The sequence below is a fragment of the Rattus norvegicus genome, chromosome X (assembly GCF_036323735.1).
Source record: "Rattus norvegicus strain BN/NHsdMcwi chromosome X, GRCr8, whole genome shotgun sequence".
NCBI classification, from domain to species: domain Eukaryota; kingdom Metazoa; phylum Chordata; class Mammalia; order Rodentia; family Muridae; genus Rattus; species Rattus norvegicus.
The window spans coordinates 41,464,929-41,486,096 of NC_086039.1; the positions used below are offsets into that span (position 1 = coordinate 41,464,929).

The 21,168-nt window shown below is 39.9% G+C and overlaps 1 protein-coding gene and 1 pseudogene across 2 annotated transcripts in view; both read left to right on the forward strand.

Annotated features, from left to right (window-relative positions):
• Phex (phosphate regulating endopeptidase X-linked) overlaps nt 1-21,168 on the forward strand; it is a 248,666-nt gene that overhangs the window by 42,368 nt on the left and 185,130 nt on the right. For both annotated transcript variants that reach the window (XM_039099503.2, NM_013004.2), the window contains 3 exons: nt 8,353-8,439; nt 9,783-10,009; nt 16,919-16,987. In XM_039099503.2, coding sequence (XP_038955431.1) covers nt 8,353-8,439; nt 9,783-10,009; nt 16,919-16,987 — 383 coding nt within the window. The remainder of the gene's footprint in view (nt 1-8,352; nt 8,440-9,782; nt 10,010-16,918; nt 16,988-21,168) is intronic.
• On the forward strand, nt 2,420-3,531 carry LOC103694483 (fructose-bisphosphate aldolase A pseudogene; annotated as a pseudogene).

The following is a 21,168-nucleotide window of genomic DNA, read 5'->3' on the forward strand; positions in this document are numbered from 1 at the left end:
TGTCTCAAAATTTTACCTCAGCCAGTGTTTGCTAAACACTAGTTTTGCATGCCAAGCTGTAGGCCTTGGATCTTCAGACTTGATTGTGACTAGTCCTTGTTTAAAAGAGTATTCAATCTAATGGATAATAATCATTGTCAATACCAATGTTTTTACTTTTTGCTTTGCTTTCAAGGCAGGGTTTCTCTGTGTAGCCTTGGCTGTCCTGGAACTCACTGTTTTTTGTTTTTTTGTTTTTTTTTTTTCTTTTTTCCCTGGAGCTGAGTACCGAACCCAGGGCTTTGCACTTGCTAGGCAAGCGCTCTACCACTGAACTAAATCCCCAACCCCTGGAACTCACTCTGTAGACAAGGCTGACCTCAAACTCAGAGATCCACCTGCCTCTCCCTCCTTTTAAGGGCCGGGAGTAAAGGTGTGTGCCTCCACCACCCAGTTGAACTTTTCACTTTTATAGTAAGTATATTTTTAATTGAAAAAATCATACAGTATTCTGATTATGATTTTATTCTCCCCAACTTCTTCCAATCCTCCCTACCTCCTCAGCCTTTGTGCTTCTCTGTCTTTAACAAATAATCAAAAATCAAAAATAAGGGAAAAAACCATGAGAAATACATACTCCCCCATTTAAAATAATGGAAACTTTTAACAAAAATAATTAAAAGACAGAGAGAAGAAGATACAAATTAATAAAATTAGAGATGAAAATTGTGGCATTACAACAGACAATGAAGGAATCCAGAGACTCATAAGAACATAAATTTAAGGCCATCTTATGTGTGTTGAGACTTGCTTTGTATCCAAGTATGTGGTCCATTTTACAAAGTTCTATGAGCTGCTGAGAAAAAAATGCATTCTTTTGTGTTTGGGTGACATGTTCTATATCTGCTAGACCCATTTGACTTTTGACCTTATTTAACTCCATCATTTCTCTGTTTAGTTTTTGTAAGGATGGTGAGGTGTGCTATTTGGATACAGAACTGTGAACTCTGTGTTCTAATCCAGTCTGTATGTGTCTTCTTATTGGAGATTTGAGATCATTTTTATTCAGAGTTATCAATAAGTGGTGTCTAACTTATTGATTTTTGTTTTGTTGTTTTGGTTTGCATTTTCTCTCTCTTGAGTTTTGGGTCTGAGACTATTCTTTGTGTCTTCTTGGTTGTGGTTCATCTCTTCAGACTTAAGGGCTTTTTCTTCCTAATTCCTTCTGTTGAGATGGATTAGTTGATAAATATTGTTTAAATTTTACTTTTTCACGGACTATTTTGCTTTTACCATCTATGGTGACTAAAGTTTTCCTGGGTGTAGTAGTCTGTGCTAACATCTCTAGTCTCTTAGAGTCTACAACACATCTCTCCAGACCTTTTTGGCTTTTAGCGTTTCTGTTGTAGTGTCAGGTGTAATTCTAATAAGTCTGTCTTTATATATTACTTGGCCTTTTCCCCTTGCAGCTTTTCATATTCTTTCTTTGTTCTGTACATCTAGTGATTTGACTATTATATGGCGAGAGGATTTCCTTTTTTGGCTCATTCTATTTGGTATTTTGTAAGCTTCTTGTACCTTGAAAGGCACTCCTTCTTTAGGTTGGAGAAATTTTCTTCTATGTTAAATGTTTTCTATAACTTTGCCCTGGGTTTTCTTCTTCCACTATTCCTGTTATTCAAAGATTTGTTTTTTTCCTAGTGTTCCAGATTTCCTGAATGTTTCATGCATAGTTTTGTTTTTATTTTTAGATTTGACATTTCATTTGACTGAGCTATCCATTTCTTCTACCTTATCTTCAATGTTCAATGCCTTAAACTCTCTCTTCTATGTCTTGTAGTCTGTCTGAGGGTAAAGAATACCTCTGAGATATTTCACTGCCTACACTGTAATTTCCAGTTTCATTTCAGTTTAGTCTTCCCTTGGTGATTCTATTTCTTTCTTAAATTCTACTTGCATGTCTTGAATTGTTTTTCATTATTTCATTCAACCATTTATGTTTCCACAAACTTCATTAAGGGATTTATTAATATAAACTTTAAGATCTTTGGTCATTTTCGTAATTGGTATAAAATTCCTGTCTTGTACTTCAGGTACATTGAACTCATGGCATTTGGAGTTATGATACTTGTGGTGGTTCTTGGTTTTAATATCTGATGTTGACTTTGTAAAAATTTACTTATTTTATCTTATGTGCATTGGTGTTTTGTCTGCATTATTATGTCTGTGTGAGGATGTTAGGCCTTAGAGACAGGTATGATCTGCTGTGTGGGTACTGGGAATTGAACCCAGGTACTCTAGGAAGAGCACTCATATGCTCTTAACCACTGAGCCATCTCTCCAACCCACTGATTTTGTCTTTGTATGGTGGTTGCTTTTATGGATCAGTGGGTAAAAGAAAGGGATGTACATGGGCCAGAGGAAAAACTAAAAAGATATAATGGAATTTGCTAGGGGTGTTGTTCAGAAACAAGAATTAGAGTCTCCTGGGAATGGAGGTGTGGTGGGAGGCAGGGTCCTGCAAACAGACTGCTATAGGATTAAGAGTTACTCTGGAAATAAAAGGGATGACAGGAAAGATAGTGAGAATAGCCTACTTGAGTTAAGGCCCAGCGTGGACACTGGAGTTCCCTAGTAAAACGTGATTCTTGGGCCTCTCACCCCAAATGAATAGGCTTCATTCTCTTGGAAGGTGCAGTAGAACAAGGTTCTAATTACCCTAGGCACCACATTTGCTCCTCACTCCTTTCGCCCACCCACTACCTTACCCAGCCGACCTACACCCTCCTGTACCAGAAACGTGCTGCCGCTGGCACCATGTCCTACCCACATCCAGCTGGATGGGTTGTCTTTATGCTCTACCCAGTATAAGAAGAATGAAACTGACTTTACCAAGTGGCATTTTATGCTAAAGATTGGTAAATATACTCCCTCAGCCCTTGCCATCATGGAAAATGCCAAGGTTCTGGCCTGTTAAGCCAGCATCTGCCAGCAGAATGGCATTGCACCCATTGTGGAGCCTGAAATCCTCCCTGATGGAGACAATATCTTGAAGCAGTGTCAGTATGTAACAGAGAGGGTACTGGCTGCTATCTACAAGGCTCTGAGTAACCACCATATCTATTTGGGAAGCACACTGCTGAAGCCAAACATGGTCATCCAAGGCCCTGGTTATACCCAGAAATTTTGCAATGAGAAGATTGTCATGGTGACTTTCACAGTACTTCTGTAGTACAGTGTCCCCTGCTGTCCCCTGGGGTCACTTTCCTGTCTGGAGGGCAGAGTGAGGAAGAGGGATCCATCAACCTCAATGCTGCCAATAAGTGTCCCCTGCTGAAGCTATGGGCCTTGACTTTCTCCTATGGCTAAGCTCTGCAGACATCTGCTCTAAAGGCCTGGGGCAGGAAGAAGGGGAATGTGAAGACTGCTGAGGAGGAGTACATCCAGTGAGCCCTGGATAACAGCCTCATTTGTCAAGGAAAGTGTACCCCAAGTGGTCAGTCTGGAGTCACAGCCAGTGAATCTCTCTTCATCTCTATGCATGCCTACTAACCAGAGATGTTCTAAGGCTGTTCTGTCAACACTCCAGGGCGGCTGTCTACCCACTTGCTATTGAAGAGGGGCCTCAGGCTCTTTCCCATCACTCTTGCTGCCCTCATGACTTGTGTGTTGTGCTGTCTGTGAATGCTAACTCTGCCATCCCTTCCAGCCCACTGCCAATAAACAAATATCTAATGGGAAAGAGGTGTTTCTGGGGATAGGCAGCTGACACAAAGGAATGGAGATGGGCTAGAAGGAAAGGCTGAGAGGGTCAGTGGGAAAGAGCTAAGCTGGATCCACACCAAGAGTGTCAATGCCAATTTTTTCATGCAGAATATATTTGGTGATATAATTGAAGATGAAATGACCAATATATCTTATTAAATTATTCTTATGAGTCATCCCTGGTAAGGCCAATTTTGGTGTTCCATACCACGAGCAAAAAGAAATTCTAGATGAGCTGTACATAGATATAAATGTGAAGCAATGGAGATTCTAGATGAGTACATAGGCCACTGTCAGGATTTTGGGTAGATTAAAGATATCAGATAATATTAATCATAGAGGAGAAATAGACAAATTGAACTACATTAAAAGATTCAGAATTTTAGTTTATCACCAGTTACGGGTAAGGGAATGAGAACTATGGAATGAGAGAAGGTTTCAAAGTGCAAATCTTCAAAAAGTTGTGGAGACTGAGGATCTTCTGTAAATCAAAAGAAAAAGGTTATTCTATGCAAGTATGTTAAGCAGACTTGATTAAACACTGGACTTAGAGGTAAGGGTCAGTAGTAGAGTTTTTGCTCAGCATATACAGGTTCAATGAAAGGTCCCAAAACCAAACACACATATCAAAAATGATAATTTTGATTGGAGGAAGTAATGAAAATGGAGCGACCTTGGGACTGCTGGGATTTGGGTAATGATTTTGCTGATTTCTGTATGTTCACTTTGTGGAATCATTTCAAATTATGATCCGTTCATTTTTCTGTGGAATGAATATTATACTTTGATCAAAGATGTTCTTTTTATTTAAAGCCTTGCTATCCAGGATGAAGAACATAAGCAAAGCAACTTTGAGATTCCCACTTTGAGATGAGATGGGTCTCATCATCTAGCATTACCTGTGTTATGGAAACAGAGGAAGCATAGAGAATTGCAGAACTCTGCAACGTGGTTAGAGCAGGGTCCTTGGGGCAATAATCCAGTGCCTATAGTGGGAGTATCTTGATAACTATCCACACCTGAAACAGGAGGGAGAGAGTAGAAGCAGTTTTTGAGGAAACATTGGGAAGACTGATAACCATCCAGTTTTGTATATGGTAAACTTGGTCCATCGTCCAGACTATGCTACCACTTTTTCAGTTGTTTGTTTTGCTTTGCTTGGGAGATAGGCTCTCATGTATCTCAGATTGCTTGTTATGCGCCTGTGGATGACCTTGACGTTTCCATCTTCCTATCCCCACCACCTGAGTGCTGGGACAATAGGCATGTGCCACCCAATTTATTCAGTGATGGTACCAAACCTAGGGTTTCTTTCATGCCAGGCACATGTACCAATTGTGCCCCAGCCACAGCCCCAGCCACTTATTTTATCATGTGCCTAAGCTCTGGGTGAGAAGTTTTAACTGCATTAAAGTTTCAAAGTCATCATCAAATCCCAGGTTTACTATATAGTAAACCAAGTTGGTAATGCAGATAAAAAACCCAAAACGTTGAGAGATTATATAACTTCCTCCATTCTAGCTAGGAGGTGACAGCAAATTGTCCCCCTTCTTGACATGTTTTCTTTCACTCTTTTTCTTTTCTGGGGTGCATCTCTTTAGCTCGAACTGGCTTGAAGTTCATAGGGCTCCTCTTGCCTTAGCTTTCCTAGGGCTGGAATGACAATGATGAGCTCCCACATTTGGCTGCCTTATTGTTTTAAACCAGTTTTACTTGAGCTTAGTAGGGAGAAAACTACTTACTCTGTGTAGTTTTTTTTTGTTGTTGTTGTTTTGTTTTTTTGTTTTCTAGAGACAGGGTTTCTCTGTGTAACAGTCATTAGCTGTCCTGGAAGTGGCTCTGTAGACCATAATGGCTTCGAACTCACAGAGATCCACTTATCTCATGAGTGCTGGGATTAAAGGAGTACACCACCATGCTTGGCTCTACTGTATGCAGTTTTAAGATACTTTGAGGGGAACAATTTCTTCAGCCAATTTTGAAGCTTGAGGTAGTCTGGTTTATGATTTTTATGAATTGGTGTTTTCTTTCTTCTTTTTTTAGTACTTTTATTTTTTTACAGTCCAGTTGTTACCCCCTGACTGCCCTCTGACATTTCCTCATTCCATTTCTACCCCCACCTCCCTGTCTCCAAGAGGATGTCTCCACGACCCCCCACCCAACCTCCCATTCCTCCTGCCAGGCCTCCCCACACCTTGGAACCTCAAGTCTCTCGAGGGTTAGGCCCAACTTCTCCCACTGAGGCCAGACCAGGCAGTCCTCTGCTGTATATGTGTCAGGGAGCCTCAGACTAGCTCATGTATTCTGCCTGGTTGGTGGTTCAGTGTCTCAGAGATTTCAGGAGTCAAGGTTAGTTGAGGTTGCTGATCTTCCTATGGGGTCGCCTTCTTCCTCAGCTTCTTCCAGCCTTTCCCTAGAGGAGGAAAGATCAAAAATCTAACAACACTGGCTATGCAGGGAAAGTCTTGTATGGGTGACCTATGAGTCCTTCCCATTTTGAAGACATTTTACTAACTTGAGTAATTGCCTGTGACAGGTGGGTATTATTTTCTGCTTATTAATGACTCTCCAGGCTTCGTCTTATTTCTTTTCTCACAAATGCACATGCAGAGACAAAGAAAGTGTTGTTGGGAACGGATTGCCTTGTCCCAATCTGCACAGCAATGCTTTCCTGCCTGCTTTGATACAGAGAGAAAGGGGAGAGGAGCAGGGAAAGGATGTGCTAAAGAAGAGACCATTAGCAAAATAGTTTTTGAAATGCCATATTCTGGTCCAGAAACCAGAATTTTGAATATTGTATTTGTTGATATTTTTGAATGGCTAGAATTTTAGGATCAATTTGTTCCATATATAAATATGTTTCCTCTTTTTCTTGTGATCTACAATATGCACTGGAAACACAAACAGGGAAGTATGCAGACATGTGCTTCTTTTGCTCCTGTGGCTTATTTCTTCATCTTTCAGGCACTCATGTGTGCAGCCTGCAGGGTGTTTGTAACATTGGAATATCATCAGAACCCAATATGAAATTTGGATACTGACTTCCAAATGTGTCTTTCGAATAGTCTAATGACTATAACCTGCATATGCAATGTAGCAGAAAGGCATGTAAATGGCTTGAATGGAAGTAGGTATGGATATGGTTTGAGAGTGTTGTGGATTAAAAAACAAAAACCAAACCTCCTTTATTTTTGGAGCAGGTTGTTTAACTTTCGTTGTGATGATACATAAGAAATGCCAAACATGTAATTTAAAATGTTCATATCAAACAAGTTATTAGTTTGCTAGAATCTATGTAGTATCATGGGCTTTTTTAAGGTGCAAGCGCTTATAAAAATAAGTCAAGGACCAGTACTCACATTGGACAGCTCTCAAGAGCCTGTAACTGTAGCTCCAGAGGATGTAGCACCCTCTTCTGGCCTTTGTTGGCATTTGCAAACAAGCACATGCACAGACACAAAGACAAACATGCAGACACATACTAAAATAAACCTTAAAAAGAAAAACTGAACAAGAGCTTTGGCTTTCAGTTTTTGAAATGTAAAACTTGTAGTTTAGAAGTCTGTTCTGAGAATATGTAATTATTTGTCAAATTGATTAGTATTAAACATTGTGCCTTAAAGCTCTTCAAAGAGCTAAAGGATTCCAGTGTGATTTTGGAGGCTGCCAAGTGCTTCCCAGCAGCAGCACTTTTACATAGTGGAAATAGGCCTTACCGAAGGGGCTACAGTCACCATAGGGATCCATCAACTTGGCTTCAGGTTGATAAATTAACACTCAAGGCCAATTCAAAGTGAATCCTTCTTCCCTCCCCCACTTCCTTGCATCTCCTTCCCTTCCTTTGTTTCCTTTGAAGAAGTTTGTTTCCACTGTTTTCTAGCTTTCTTCTTTCCTTACTTGAAAAAAGAGTGATAACAACCATGTGCTTTTTTAACCTTCTAACATTCTTATCAGTGATTGTATAAATAGAAAATAAATTTCTAAAAAGATCTGGCAAACGTCGTTTTGTTCATGACTTTAATTCAATATTCAGAACTTTGCATGTATAAGCAGCCACTTTTCCGACAATTTGGGTAGTCTTTCCAACCTTGCTTCTTTATTTCCTCCTGCAACGACTTGTTTTTTTAATGTCTATGGCATGTTTAAGCAACACCAAATAAAACTTGTAATGGGAAATTCTTTTCTTGGTGACCTCCCTGAGAGGCTGTTATGAAAAAAAAATCTTAAGAAACTTGACCCTGATGAAATTACTTCCATTGAGAGTATTACTTGGTCCAGAAACAACAGACTGAATCCAGTTATTTTTGGTTCTTTAATAAATGAAGTCTGCTTCCTTTTGTGTAGGTGGTGGGAGAAATTAACCCCTGCAGAAAATCTAGTCTCAGATGGAGGTTGAACCTTGGGTTTCTTTTGAGTTAGGTGAACCTTGGATAAGAGAACATTTATTGTTTTTATTTGCATCTCAAGCAGCTTGGAATCTTTCCTGCTGCCTGCACGCCTTGTATTTTCCAGAGTTGTCTGTCTTTGCATTTAATTTTCTGGAGGCTGACCTTCAATTTGACATCACATATGGGAGGATGCTAATGAATCCTGTTTTCACCTTTCTAGCACTTCTGGAGAAATCAGTCAGTCGAAGGCGGGACACTGAAGCTGTACAGAAAGCCAAAATCCTTTATTCATCCTGCATGAATGAGAGTGAGTAAGAAAGAAAAAAAATAAAATATTTATGATTCTTAGACTTCAGAGTCCTATTAATGTTTAATGGTATTGTTAAGGAAGAGAGAACTAAAATTCCATTACTGTTTCAAGGTGTTATTTAGGCAATAAAATTTCTCAAACACTGAAATTTGTGTGTGTGTGTGTGTGTGTGTTTTAGTTAATATGTGGCTTTTGTAGTGATGAAAATAATCTTGTAAAGACATTTTGATTTTGTTGTTTTATGTTTCTAATTAGGTATTCACATGTGCGGCTACATGCATGTGAGTGCTTGAGCATTGGTGGGCTGTGGAGGTCAGATAAGATTGTAGGAACCCTTGGAACTGGAGTTACATGATGTTGCGTATTGCTCAATTTCAGTGTGGAAAACTGAACGTAGGTCCTCTGCAAGGACACACTGTGCTCTTAACAACTGTGCCATCTCTCTAGCCACAAGAAAATAACCTTATTTCTAGGACTGGATATTTGGTATCAGTTACTACATAAGAAATTTAGATAGGGCAGCAGGAAAAATCTTGTAATATCTAGTACAAAAATCTGAATCCATATCCAGGCTAGTTCTGGCCCAAGATAAAGCTCAAGATGACATATACATATGAGAACTATGTTCTATAGAAAATACTGGAACCTAGTGACATTTAGATTCCCAGGCATGTCAGGCTAATTTGTCATGGAACTAGCATGCTTTTTGAGACACAATGGCCTCAAGCTGGTCTCTCAAGGCCATAGCAGAGTTAAAAGTCAGTGTTGCTAAAATGTATATTAACTGATTTATGATTTGGGGATATCGTTTGATATGCTAGAAACACCTATCCACTGGGACATCTTTGTCTTAACTGAACCATATTGTTTAGTTAAGGTTATTGCTTGGTGGCAATAATAAGTACTGCCCACTTAATTTCTTTCGTTGTCTGGGATCTGTTCACTAAGCCCATCTTCCTTATAGAGAACATCCACCAGGTTCATTGAAGTATGTGGCGGACAGTTCTGGTTCTGGAGTTATTCTTAATCCACTCTCCTCTCACCCTCTCTGCTGTTAGAGCTGAACTTTCAAGTGGAGAGCTTTATGGGACCTTTCTTTGGAGAAGATAAATTTGCAGTCTAGCTTGGTGACGCAGTTTGGAATTTATTTTTGTCATTGTTTTGAGTTAGAGTCTCTTAGATCCAGGTTGGCTTTGAGAAGTCACCAGGAAGTTGAGGGTGGCCTAGAATTTCTCATCCTCCCGCCTCTACCTCCCAAGTGCAAGGACTAGAGGCAAGGATTTATCACAGTTGGCTTCAAGTTTACAATTCTAACTTGCTCTTTGTATCTATTCTTTCAGAAGCGATTGAAAAAGCAGATGCCAAACCACTGCTCCACATCTTGAGGCATTCACCTTTCCGCTGGCCCGTGCTTGAAGCTAATATTGGTCCTGAAGGGGTTTGGTCAGAGAGAAAATTCAGTCTACTGCAAACACTGGCAACATTCCGCGGTCAATACAGCAATTCTGTGTTCATCCGTTTGTACGTGTCCCCTGACGACAAGGCATCCAATGAGCATATCTTGAAGGTATAGCCAGGGCTGTGTGTTCATTCTAAGATTAATTATTTAGGATGTCACACATATATGTACACTCACACATATACATACATACATAAACATACCATACACACACACACACACACACACACACACACACACACACACACACACACACACACACACACATATATATATATATATATATATATATATATATAGTATCTTGGGATGGCCTCAAATTTGTTGAGGATGACTTTGGCCTCCTGGTCCCCTGGTCTTTACCTCCTGAGTGCTGAGATTACAGGATTGTAGCACCATATGGTAATGTTTATATGGTGCTGGAGAGTATACTTCTTGAATGCTAGGATACCACCCTGAGAACTGTGCTATACCCCTAGTTTCCTAGAGAAAGGAACCCATGCTAGCCTAAGGAAATGATGAGGTAAAAAATCAGCTGAGTTTTAGGATCCAGAATTATGCCCTGTTCCAAGATTTGTAGAATGCAGATCATTGGCAGAAAACTGTCAGCCTTTCAGGAAGTGAGTGGCTTTCAAGTGATCCATGCTCTCACTCCCAGATGCCTTCTCCAAGCATGTAAATTTCAGCTGAGAGAAGGTTAGGGGTCTTCTGTGATGATAGAAGACTTTCTGAACTCTCTCTTCTCTTTCCCTCACCTCCTTGTTCCTCTGACAGAAGGGAGAACACATGCCAGATTCCTTGTTCCCCTTTCAGGAACAAGTTGAGTGCATGTACGCCCACATCTCCATTGTCAAGTTCAATCTGCATCTGTCCTCCTCCCTTTCAAAAGGTAAAGCAGAATTTATTCTAAGCACATTTCCTACTGGGAGAATGAGCATAAATGCAGGGATCAGGTAGATGTGCCCTGAGGTGGATCACGTCGGTGAAATTAGGAGGCTGTCAGAAAATTACAGACCACAAAATATTCATCAATGAAAGGAGGTTGTAGGAATTCAAATAACATTTCCCAAGTCATTTTTATCTGTTCACCCTGCTGTGTTTTTCTTCTTCCATAGAAGAATAATAATGATGCCACTGAACATTGATTTCTGCCCTAATCTGCCCTTCATCAAAGCAGGACATATTAACAATATATCAGTATTAAAACTGTAGGATAAACCATTAGAGTATATTTTCTCATCCAACATAAGCCAACTCTCCAAAATCAAAACCATGGAATTTCTCTTTTGAGTTAAGCAAGAGGTGGGCAATGTGTTTTCTATGAAGGGACAGATGGTACATATTTGAGGTTTTGCTAGCCATCTGGACTCTATTTCAGCTATTGAGCATTGACGCTGTACCTGGAAAACAGTTTTAGATAATGAATGGGGATAACTATGTGACAAGCTGGCCTGAAGACTATAGATTCCTGACCTCTAGTGTAGACAGTGATAGGTGTTGAGAAAATCTTTGGTTGTTGAAAGAATTCTCACTCAGAAGGAAAGTTTTAGCTGCAGAGACAGCTGTGTGTCTGTGTTAGATGATGAAGTAGCAACATGGTATTGAGCTATTTTGTAATGCTATTATGTAAGACACAATGATGGTTACAATCCAATCAGCCTCTGTTCTATGTGCTGAGAGTACTCAATTTTTTTATGCCAGATTTTAAGACTATTATTCTCGATTGCAGAACTATTATGATGTTCCTCCAAGCTTTTTAGGTGGTATTTTAAAGTAAGAAAGAGATTGTCATTCAAATGCAATTTACACCCTCTGGGAAGTAGTGGGTGATTTTGATTCATGCAATGATGCACCATTGCAAATGGTATCTATTTTATTTTTCACCCATTTATGGACTGAGACAAATAGTTGACCTATTTCTTTCACATTTTATCATATGAAAATAATAACTAAAATAAAATAGAATAACAAGCTCCTATGTATTTATGAACCCAACTTTAATACCCTCAACATTGTGCTCCTTTCGCCTTATCTAAACTTCTTCTTTTTGGAGGCTGGGGCATTTTATAACATATCTAAAATACATCTTTGCAATGTATTTCATTGCTGAGCTAATGTGAAGGCCTTTTACCACAACAAAAAGGATATAGTCATTATTTCATACTTAACATCTAATATACAGTCAGTTTTCAGTTTTACTGATTATACTAAACTTTTTGTACTAGTGGAAATAGAACCTAGGACCTTATACATTCTAAACAAGTGTCCTACTATCCAGCTATTGCGGCAGGCCTTTAAATGTGTCTTTAACAACCCCAACCAGAAACAGATGCATCTTGATTGAGGCTAAAATTAAGAATCGATCACATTTGCACTTTTAAAGTCTGATTTAAACTATAGCACTCACCACATTCTCCATTCTTTAAAACCACATTTATTCACCACAGAAATTAGACTATTTTCTATATATTTCCCCCACAATCTGGATTAGATTGATCTCAGAGTAAGTGAATAACCAGTGAGACAAAATTCTCAATTTACAGGAGAGCCACTGCTTGAAAATTCACGAGACAAACTTGATGCTCAGTAAAGAGAACATACTCTTCTTGCAGAAGACCTGAGTTTGTTTCTCGTACCAATGTGGGGTGGTTCCCAACTGCCTGTAACTCCCAGTTTATGGCATCTGTGTGTGTTTGTACTCTTGGATACCTACCTATACACAGATACACTTACATAAGTATACTCATAGTTAAAAAAATTAATTATTAATTATTTCTGGTATTTTAATTGTGCGTGTGTGTGTGTGTGTGTGTGTGTGTGTGAGAGAGAGAGAGAGAGAGAGAGAGAGAGAGAGAGAGAGAGAGAGAGAGAGAGAGAGAATGTGAGCGTAGATGCCTTGGAGGCTAGAGATATGAGTGGTTTTGAGCCACCAACATGGATCCTGGGAACTGAATTGAATTTAGATTTCCTGAAAACGCAAGCACTATGTGCTGTTAGCTACTGATATATCTATCCCATATATATGGAATCAAAATTAAAAAGTCAAGAGAAATAAAGGGTTACATAACCACTACTTAAATCATCGAAGAGGCAATGGATTTAGGAACTATCAGTAGCTACTAAGATGGTCAGGTGAACATTTGGGAAATTCATGCAATGATGTCACTAGAACTCAACTATCTATGGTAGTGTTGCTAGAAATGAGAAAAACAGATATCATATACCTCCTCATACCAGTCAGGAGTAAAACATCATCACCAAAGACATTGTGCTGAAACCACAGAAACAAAAATCAAAACCCTTAATACTAGTTTGTGTCCACCTTTCATGCCAATTTAGAGAAAGATGAGGGAAACAGAAGACCATAGTAACAGCTTGCCTTGTACACTTATATTCAATTACACTGGTCCTAGAAACACTGTCAATAATAGAATGCTTTCCAAATGTGAGGAAGCACTTGTGTACTTATTATTGCTTTCTTTTGCCAATATGGCAGCTTGTTCTAAACTGAAGTGCTTAAGCACTGCTTGGCATTTGAGTGCAGCTCACATTGGATTTTCTATCCCTGTTTGTACTAAATTACATGAATGAATGTTCATACATCTGAATTAACCTCCTCCCCAGAACAACAGAGAGCTACAGTTTTCATAGTCATGAAACTGCATCTAGATATGTGCAGGGACAGTTTTGTTCTGAGATCTGCATGGAACCTAATAAACATGACAACAACATTTGTGTATTGGTAGCTTCCAAAATTGTACAACTTGTGTGTACGTATTGGCTATTTTGTAAGTTTTAAGTTTTTAGGAGCCCATAAAAATGTTCAGCAGGTAAAAGTACTTTCTGATAAGCCTGGTGATGTGATACATTCAATGCCTGGAACCCACTTGATAGAAGGAGAGAATGCTTCTTTTCTTCAAGTTGTCCTCTGATTTCCACTTGTACACCATGTGTGCATGTATAGACACACACACACACACACACACACACACACACACACACAAACACATTAACAAATAATATGTAAAAATGTAATTGCTAAATACATACTTTGAAAACCACTTGTGTGGTGTCAAGCAGCTTGAGTCTTTCAGTGTAGCTTTGAGAGCTCCCTGTCATTCTGTGTGTGTTAGCTCATCTTGAGTCTCACTTTCTCCTCGGGCAAGGAAGATTAAATTACCATTCACTTGTCATTGTTGCTATTTGTTTTAGATCACTTGATTTTTGTGAGTTTCTATGGTAGATACTGGTCACCAGTGGCATATGACCAAATGCTCTTTTCTCTTGAAACATGGCCCATTAGCTGTCCAGGACCATTTGAAAAATGTTTCTTTCCAATTTGAGTATTTGGTATGCCTGTTTGGCCTATGATTTGGTTGTATAAGAATCAGGCATTTTCCTTAGCCTAATCTTTTACCATGAACTTTTACCCACTTTAGCATTAGAAGAGCATATATCTGACTATAGAAAGATGTACTTCTTTTGATGGGCAGGTATGTTTTCATCCTCAAGATATGCAGGTTGACCCACACATTGGCCTTTGGCCAAGTTCCCCTGTGTTAAGACAATAGAGATTTGATGTGGATTTCAATGGGAGATAAAATTATGAGAAACAACAGAAAGATAAGTTCTAAAGCATCACCTTGCTATATGTATTTCTGTTTTAGTCCTGGTGAGAGTAAGAATGATGATTTAAGGGACTATGGAATAGTAGGACGTGTGATCTCAATAGACTGTTCGGAAGGTCAGAGCTGGCCTAGTATAAGATGCCTCAAAGTCATTGCTGTTCCATGGCCTGCATTTTTTTGGCTTTCAGCAAAATTCGTGATATTAACCAGAACTTCTGTTAGAAATGGAGTTTCTCTATTATTTGTTTTTCCTTTCCTATCGCATAATTTTCAGATGTTTCTCTTTGTATTATTACTTTCTCTCCTAACATAGTTTATTCTAATTGATATTGGCATATCAATTATCACTGGACAAAAATCATATTTTCAGTTCAATGTGTCTGATTTTGTAAAATCATTAAAAAAAACATTGCCCAGGCTGTGTTTTAAAAAACACTTTGTAACCCACTCTGTATCCCAAACTGGTCTGAACTGCCAGTCCATGTACCTCTCAAGTGCTGGAATGAACATTTTCTTTTCTTTTGAAATGGAAATATTCATATCAATACTAACAAGGACTTTAAAAATAAGAAACATATTATGGACTTGTATGGGTTTCTTGAGAAAGACTTTGCCTCAGGAGTTTGCATGTTTCTAATGAAATTTGGTTGACTGACCTTATTCAATCCATTAGTAGCTTATTTAAAATATTCTCTAGAAACCATAACAATCTGAAGGTTTATAAAAGGTCTGGTTACCTCACTTGAATTATCCAATCTTTCACTTTACATGGGGTTAAACTCATGATATGAGAGGAGCCTGTGACTTTCTCAAAATTATATGTATATTTTCCTCTCCTCTGAGACTGAAGCTCACAAGAGTCACTGAATGATCAAAATTTAATTGAAAGCCAAAGCATCTCTGAGTAGATAGGGACACCCTGGGTTTGCCCCTATTCCTGCACTTCAAGGCATTGTGAAACTAAGGCCAAAACATCTTAATCAAAATATTTTGTTTTATGATTCTGGCTTAATTTTTGGAAGAAACAATTGCAGTTTGGGAATTGCAGTAGGATGAAGCCAGGATGGCTTGTGACTTTGTTGTCTTAGGCCAATTAAAAATACTCACAGGCTACATGGACATTTTGAATAAACTTTTCTCATAAAAACCAACACCAGTATTCTCTTAAATTATATAACAGCACCACTATAACTTGGCTTTTTGTAGATTTTGCTGCATGTGAAGGGAATTTTCAGGGGAAACTATAATTTTACATAGATTTTCATATGAAAAATGAGTGAAAATACTTGAGATTAAAATCTGATTACTAAGTGTTTGCTGACAGGAGCCTGAGAGAGCTGTCTTTTGAGAGGCTCTGCTAGAGCCTGACAAATACAGAGGTGAATGCTCAAAGCCAACCATTGGACTGAGTATGGGGACCCCAATGGAGGAGTTAGGGAAAGGACTGAAGGAGCTGAAGGGGTGCAACCCCATAGGAAGAACAACAATACCAACCAACCAGACCCCCTCCCCCAGACCTCCCAGGGACTAAACCACCATCCAAAGAGTAATCAGGGATGGACCTATGGCTCCAGCCACATATGTAGCAGAGGATGGCCTTGTTGTGCACCAATGGAAGGAGAAGCCCTTGGTCCTGCCAAGGCTGGACCCCCCAGTGTAAGGGAATGTCAGGGTGGGGAGGTGAGAGTGGGTGGGTGGGGGAGCACCCTCCTAGAAGCAGGGGGAGGCCCAATGGGTAGGGGGCTCTGGAGGGGAAACTGGGAAAGGGGATAACATTTGAAATGTAAATACTTAAAATATCCAATAAAAAAGAAAAAAATCTGATTATTATTTGTGCTTCAATCACCTATTTTTAACTTTGCAGTGAAGATTCTAAAAAAATTCACAAAGGTTATTTAAGAACATCAGTTGATTCTTTTGAGTTAAAAAAATACATTATTAGGTAGGGAGGTAGAAAGTCTAATGTATCAGGCCCAACCAGATGGGTATTCCAAAGCACTATGTGATAAGAGTAGCAGATCCGGTAACAGAAGGTGGTTTTACTATATCTGTCCAGTCATTTGACCTTGGGAAAAATCATAAATTCCCTGGCTTTTGGCAGCTAATCGCTGATACCTATTCCAACTCAGGTAGCCTTAGGACTGTGCAGTTTTGGAAACATCTTAAAAACAGAAAACACAAATCAGAAAAGAAGAGGAGCAGGTTTCTATTACGTTAGGTCTCTCCAAATGCCTATTTGCATGCAGTTTTGAATGGAGTGAACTTATTTATTTTGATAGTGATACAAACTCAAAATATGGCTGGGATGCCAATGAGCTGATGACCCCTGTTAACATGGTACATAAGAATTTAAAATAACAATACCATGCTTTCTGTTTTGTTTTAACAGTTGGACCAAGCAACACTCTCCCTGGCTGTGAGGGAAGACTTTCTGGATAACACTACCGAAGCCAAATCTGTAAGTTTTTTTTTAATTGAACTGTGATTGAATTTCAGATATGATAATGTTTACAAGGATTTTGGCAGAGGGATGAGCAGGTGCCTCTCACAGAGCAAGGACACTTATGCTCCTAGGTGATGAAGCAGGAAAAGAATCATTTTGAATCTCTACTACAGAACAGATAACATGCAAGGTTATTTTACATATCTTACCTCTTAATTTTCTCCACAACATCCTAAGTTAAGGTTTATTTATTTTTTTTATTTATTTTTTATTTTTTTTTCAGTTTTTTTTAAATTTATTTAATACTTAATAATAATTCTTTGGTTTCCGGGCAAACATCCCCCTCCCCCCTCCCCTTCCTTATGGGTGTTCCCCTCCCCAACCCTCCCCCCATTGTCGCCCTCTCCCCACCAGTCTAGTTCACTGGGGGTTCAGTCTTAGCAGGACCCAGGGCTTCCCCTTCCACTGGTGCTCTTACTAGGATATTCATTGCTACCTATGAGGTCAGAGTCCAGGGTCAGGCCATGCATAGTCTTTAGGTAGTGGCTTAGTCCCTGGAAGCTCTGGTTGCTTGGCATTGTTGTACTTTTTGGGTCTCGAGCCCCTTCAAGCTCTTCCAGTTCTTTCTCTGATTCCTTCAACGGGGGTCCTATTCTCAGTTCAGTGGTTTGCTGCTGGCATTCGCCTCTGTATTTGCTGTATTCTGGCTGTGTCTCTCAGGAGAGATCTACATCCGGCTCCTGTCGGTCTGCACTTCTTTGCTTCATCCATCTTGTCTAATTGGGTGGCTGTATATGTATGGGCCACATGTGGGGCAGGCTCTGAATGGGTGTTCCTTCTGTGTCTGTTTTAATCTTTGCCTCTCTATTCCCTGCCAAGTGTATTCTAGTTCCCCTTTTAAAGAAGGAGTGAAGCATTGACATTTTGATCATCCGTCTTGAGTTTCATTTGTTCTAGGCATCTAGGGTAATTCAACCATTTGGGCTAATAGCCACTTATCAGTGAGTGCATACCATGTATGTCTTTCTGTGATTGGGTTAGCTCACTCAGGATGATATTTTCCAGTTCCAACCATTTGCCTACGAATTTCATAAACTCGTTGTTTTTGATAGCTGAGTAATATTCCATTGTGTAGATGTACCACATTTTCTGTGTCCATTCCTCTGTTGAAGGGCATCTGGGTTCTTTCCAGCTTCTGGCTATTATAAATAAGGCTGCGATGAACATAGTGGAGCACGTGTCTCTTTTATATGTTGAGGCATCTTTTGGGTATATGCCCAAGAGAGGTATAGCTGGATCCTCAGGCAGTTCAATGTCCAATTTTCTGAGGAACCTCCAGACTGATTTCCAGAATGGTTGTACCAGTCTGCAATCCCACCAACAATGGAGGAGTGTTCCTCTTTCTCCACATCCTCGCCAGCATCTGCTGTCACCTGAGTTTTTGATCTTAGCCATTCTCACTGGTGTGAGGTGAAATCTCAGGGTTGTTTTGATTTGCATTTCCCTTATGACTAAAGATGTTGAACATTTCTTTAGGTGTTTCTCAGCCATTCGGCATTCCTCAGCTGTGAATTCTTTGTTCAGCTCTGAACCCCATTTTTTAATAGGGTTATTTGTTTCCCTGAGGTCTAACTTCTTGAGTTCTTTGTATATTTTGGATATAAGGCCTCTATCTGTTGTAGGATTGGTAAAGATCTTTTCCCAATCTGTTGGTTGCCATTTTGTCCTAACCACAGTGTCCTTTGCCTTACAGAAGCTTTGCAGTTTTATGAGATCCCATTTGTCGATTCTTGATCTTAGAGCGTAAGCCATTGGTGTTTTGTTCAGGAAATTTTTTCCAGTGCCCATGTGTTCCAGATGCTTCCCTAGTTTTTCTTCTATTAGTTTGCCTTCCTTATCTTTTTTGATGACTTTTAATTGAAAATTGATTTTATTTGATATTAGAATGGCTACTCCAGCTTGCTTCTTCTGACCATTTGCTTGGAAAGTTGTTTTCCAGCCTTTCATTCTGAGGTAGTGTCTGTCTTTGTCTCTGAGGTGTGTTTCCTGTAGGCAGCAGAATGCAGGGTCCTCGTTGCGTATCCAGTTTGTTAATCTATGTCTTTTTATTGGGGAGTTGAGGCCATTGATGTTGAGAGATATTAAGCAATAGTGATTATTGCTTCCTGTTATATTCATATTTGGATGTGAGGTTATGTTTGTGTGCTTTTCTTCTCTTTGTTTTGTTACCAAGACGATTAGTTTCTTGCTTCTTCTAGGGTATAGCTTGCCTCCTTATGTTGGGCTTTCCCCTTTATTATCCTTTGTAGTGCTGGATTTGTAGAAAGATATTGTGTAAATTTGGTTTTGTCATGGAATATCTTGGTTTCTCCATCTATGTTAATTGAGAGTTTTGCAGGATACAGTAACCTGGGCTGGCATTTGTGTTCTCTTAGGGTCTGTATGACATCTGTCCAGGATCTTCTGGCCTTCATAGTTTCTGGCGAAAAGTCTGGTGTGATTCTGATAGGTCTGCCTTTATATGTTACTTGACCTTTTTCCCTTACTGCTTTTAATATTCTTTCTTTATTTTGTGCGTTTGGTGTTTTGACTATTATGTGACGGGAGGTGTTTCTTTTCTGGTCCAATCTATTTGGAGTTCTGTAGGCTTCTTGTATGCCTATGCGTATCTCTTTTTTTAGGTTAGGGAAGTTTTCTTCTATGATTTTGTTGAAGATATTTACTGGTCCTTTGAGCTGGGAGTCTTCACTCTCTTCTATACCTATTATCCTTAGGTTTGATCTTCTCATTGAGTCCTGGATTTCCTGTATGTTTTGGACCAGTAGCTTTTTCTGCTTTACATTATCTTTGACAGTTGAGTCAATGATTTCTATGGAATCTTCTGCTCCCGAGATTCTCTCTTCCATCTGTTGTATTCTGTTGGTGAAGCTTCTATCTACAGCTCCTTGTCTCTTCTTTTGATTTTCTATGTCCAGGGTTGTTTCCATGTGTTCTTTCTTGATTGCTTCTATTTCCATTTTTAATTCCTTCAACTGTTTGATTGTGTTTTCCTGGAATTCTTTCAGGCATTTTTGCGATTCCTCTCTGTAGGCTTCTACTTGTTCTCTAAGGGAGTTCTTCACGTCTTTCTTGAAATCCTCCAGCATCATGATCAAATATGATTTTGAAACTAGATCTTGCTTTTCTGGTGTGTTTGGATATTCCATGTTTATTTTGGTGGGAGCATTGGGGTCCGATGATGCCATGTAGTCTTGGTTTCTGTTGCTTGGGTTCCTGCGCTTGCCTCTCGCCATCAGATTATCTCTAGTGTTACTTTGTTCTGCTATTTCTGACTGTGGCTAGACTGTCTTATAAGCCTGTGTGTCAGGAGTGCTGTAGACCTGTTTTCCTGTTTTCATTCAGCCAGTCATGGGGACAGAGTGTTCTGCTTTTGGGCATGTAGTTTTTCCTCTCTACAGGTCTTCAGCTGTTCCTGTGGGCCTGTGTCTTGAGTTCACCAGGCAGGTCACTTGCAGGGGAAAAGTTGGTCCTACCTGAGGTTCTGAGGCTCAAGTGTGCTCGTGGGACACTGCCTAAGTCCTCTCCGCGGCGGTAACAACCGAGAAGATCTGCGCCGCTCTTTCCGGGAGCCTCCGTGCACCAGGGTTCCAGATGGTGTTTGGTGTTTTCCTCTGGCGTCTGGATGTGCGCAGAGTGCACTCTCTTCTGGTTTCCCAGGCGTGTCTGCCTCTCTGTAGTTTTAGCTCTCCCTCCCACGGGATTTGGGTGCAGAGAACTGTTTATCCGGTCTGTTTCCTTCAGGTTCCGGCGTTGTCTCAGGCACAGGGGTCCTGCCGCTCCTGGGCCCTCCCCTAAGGGAACCCAGAGGCCTTATACAGTTTCCTCTTGGGCCAGGGATGTGGGCAGTGGTGGGCAGTGTTGGTGGTCTCCTTCGCACTGCAGCTTCAGGAGTGCCCACCTGACCAGGCGGTGAGTTCTCTCTCCCACGGGGTTTGGGAGCAGAGAGCTGTTGCGGGCCGGGATCCGCGGGTGTGGGACTTCCGGTAAACCCAAATCTGTAAGTTTTACTCATGTTCAAGTACATGTCTTGTCTGGCTACTGTTTGGTTCATCAATTGCTTTAAAATGTCTGCTTCTTTCCTGGAAATAAGCATCATAACTTCACTGAGCAGTTTCCTAGGGCAAGGAATTCTTCCT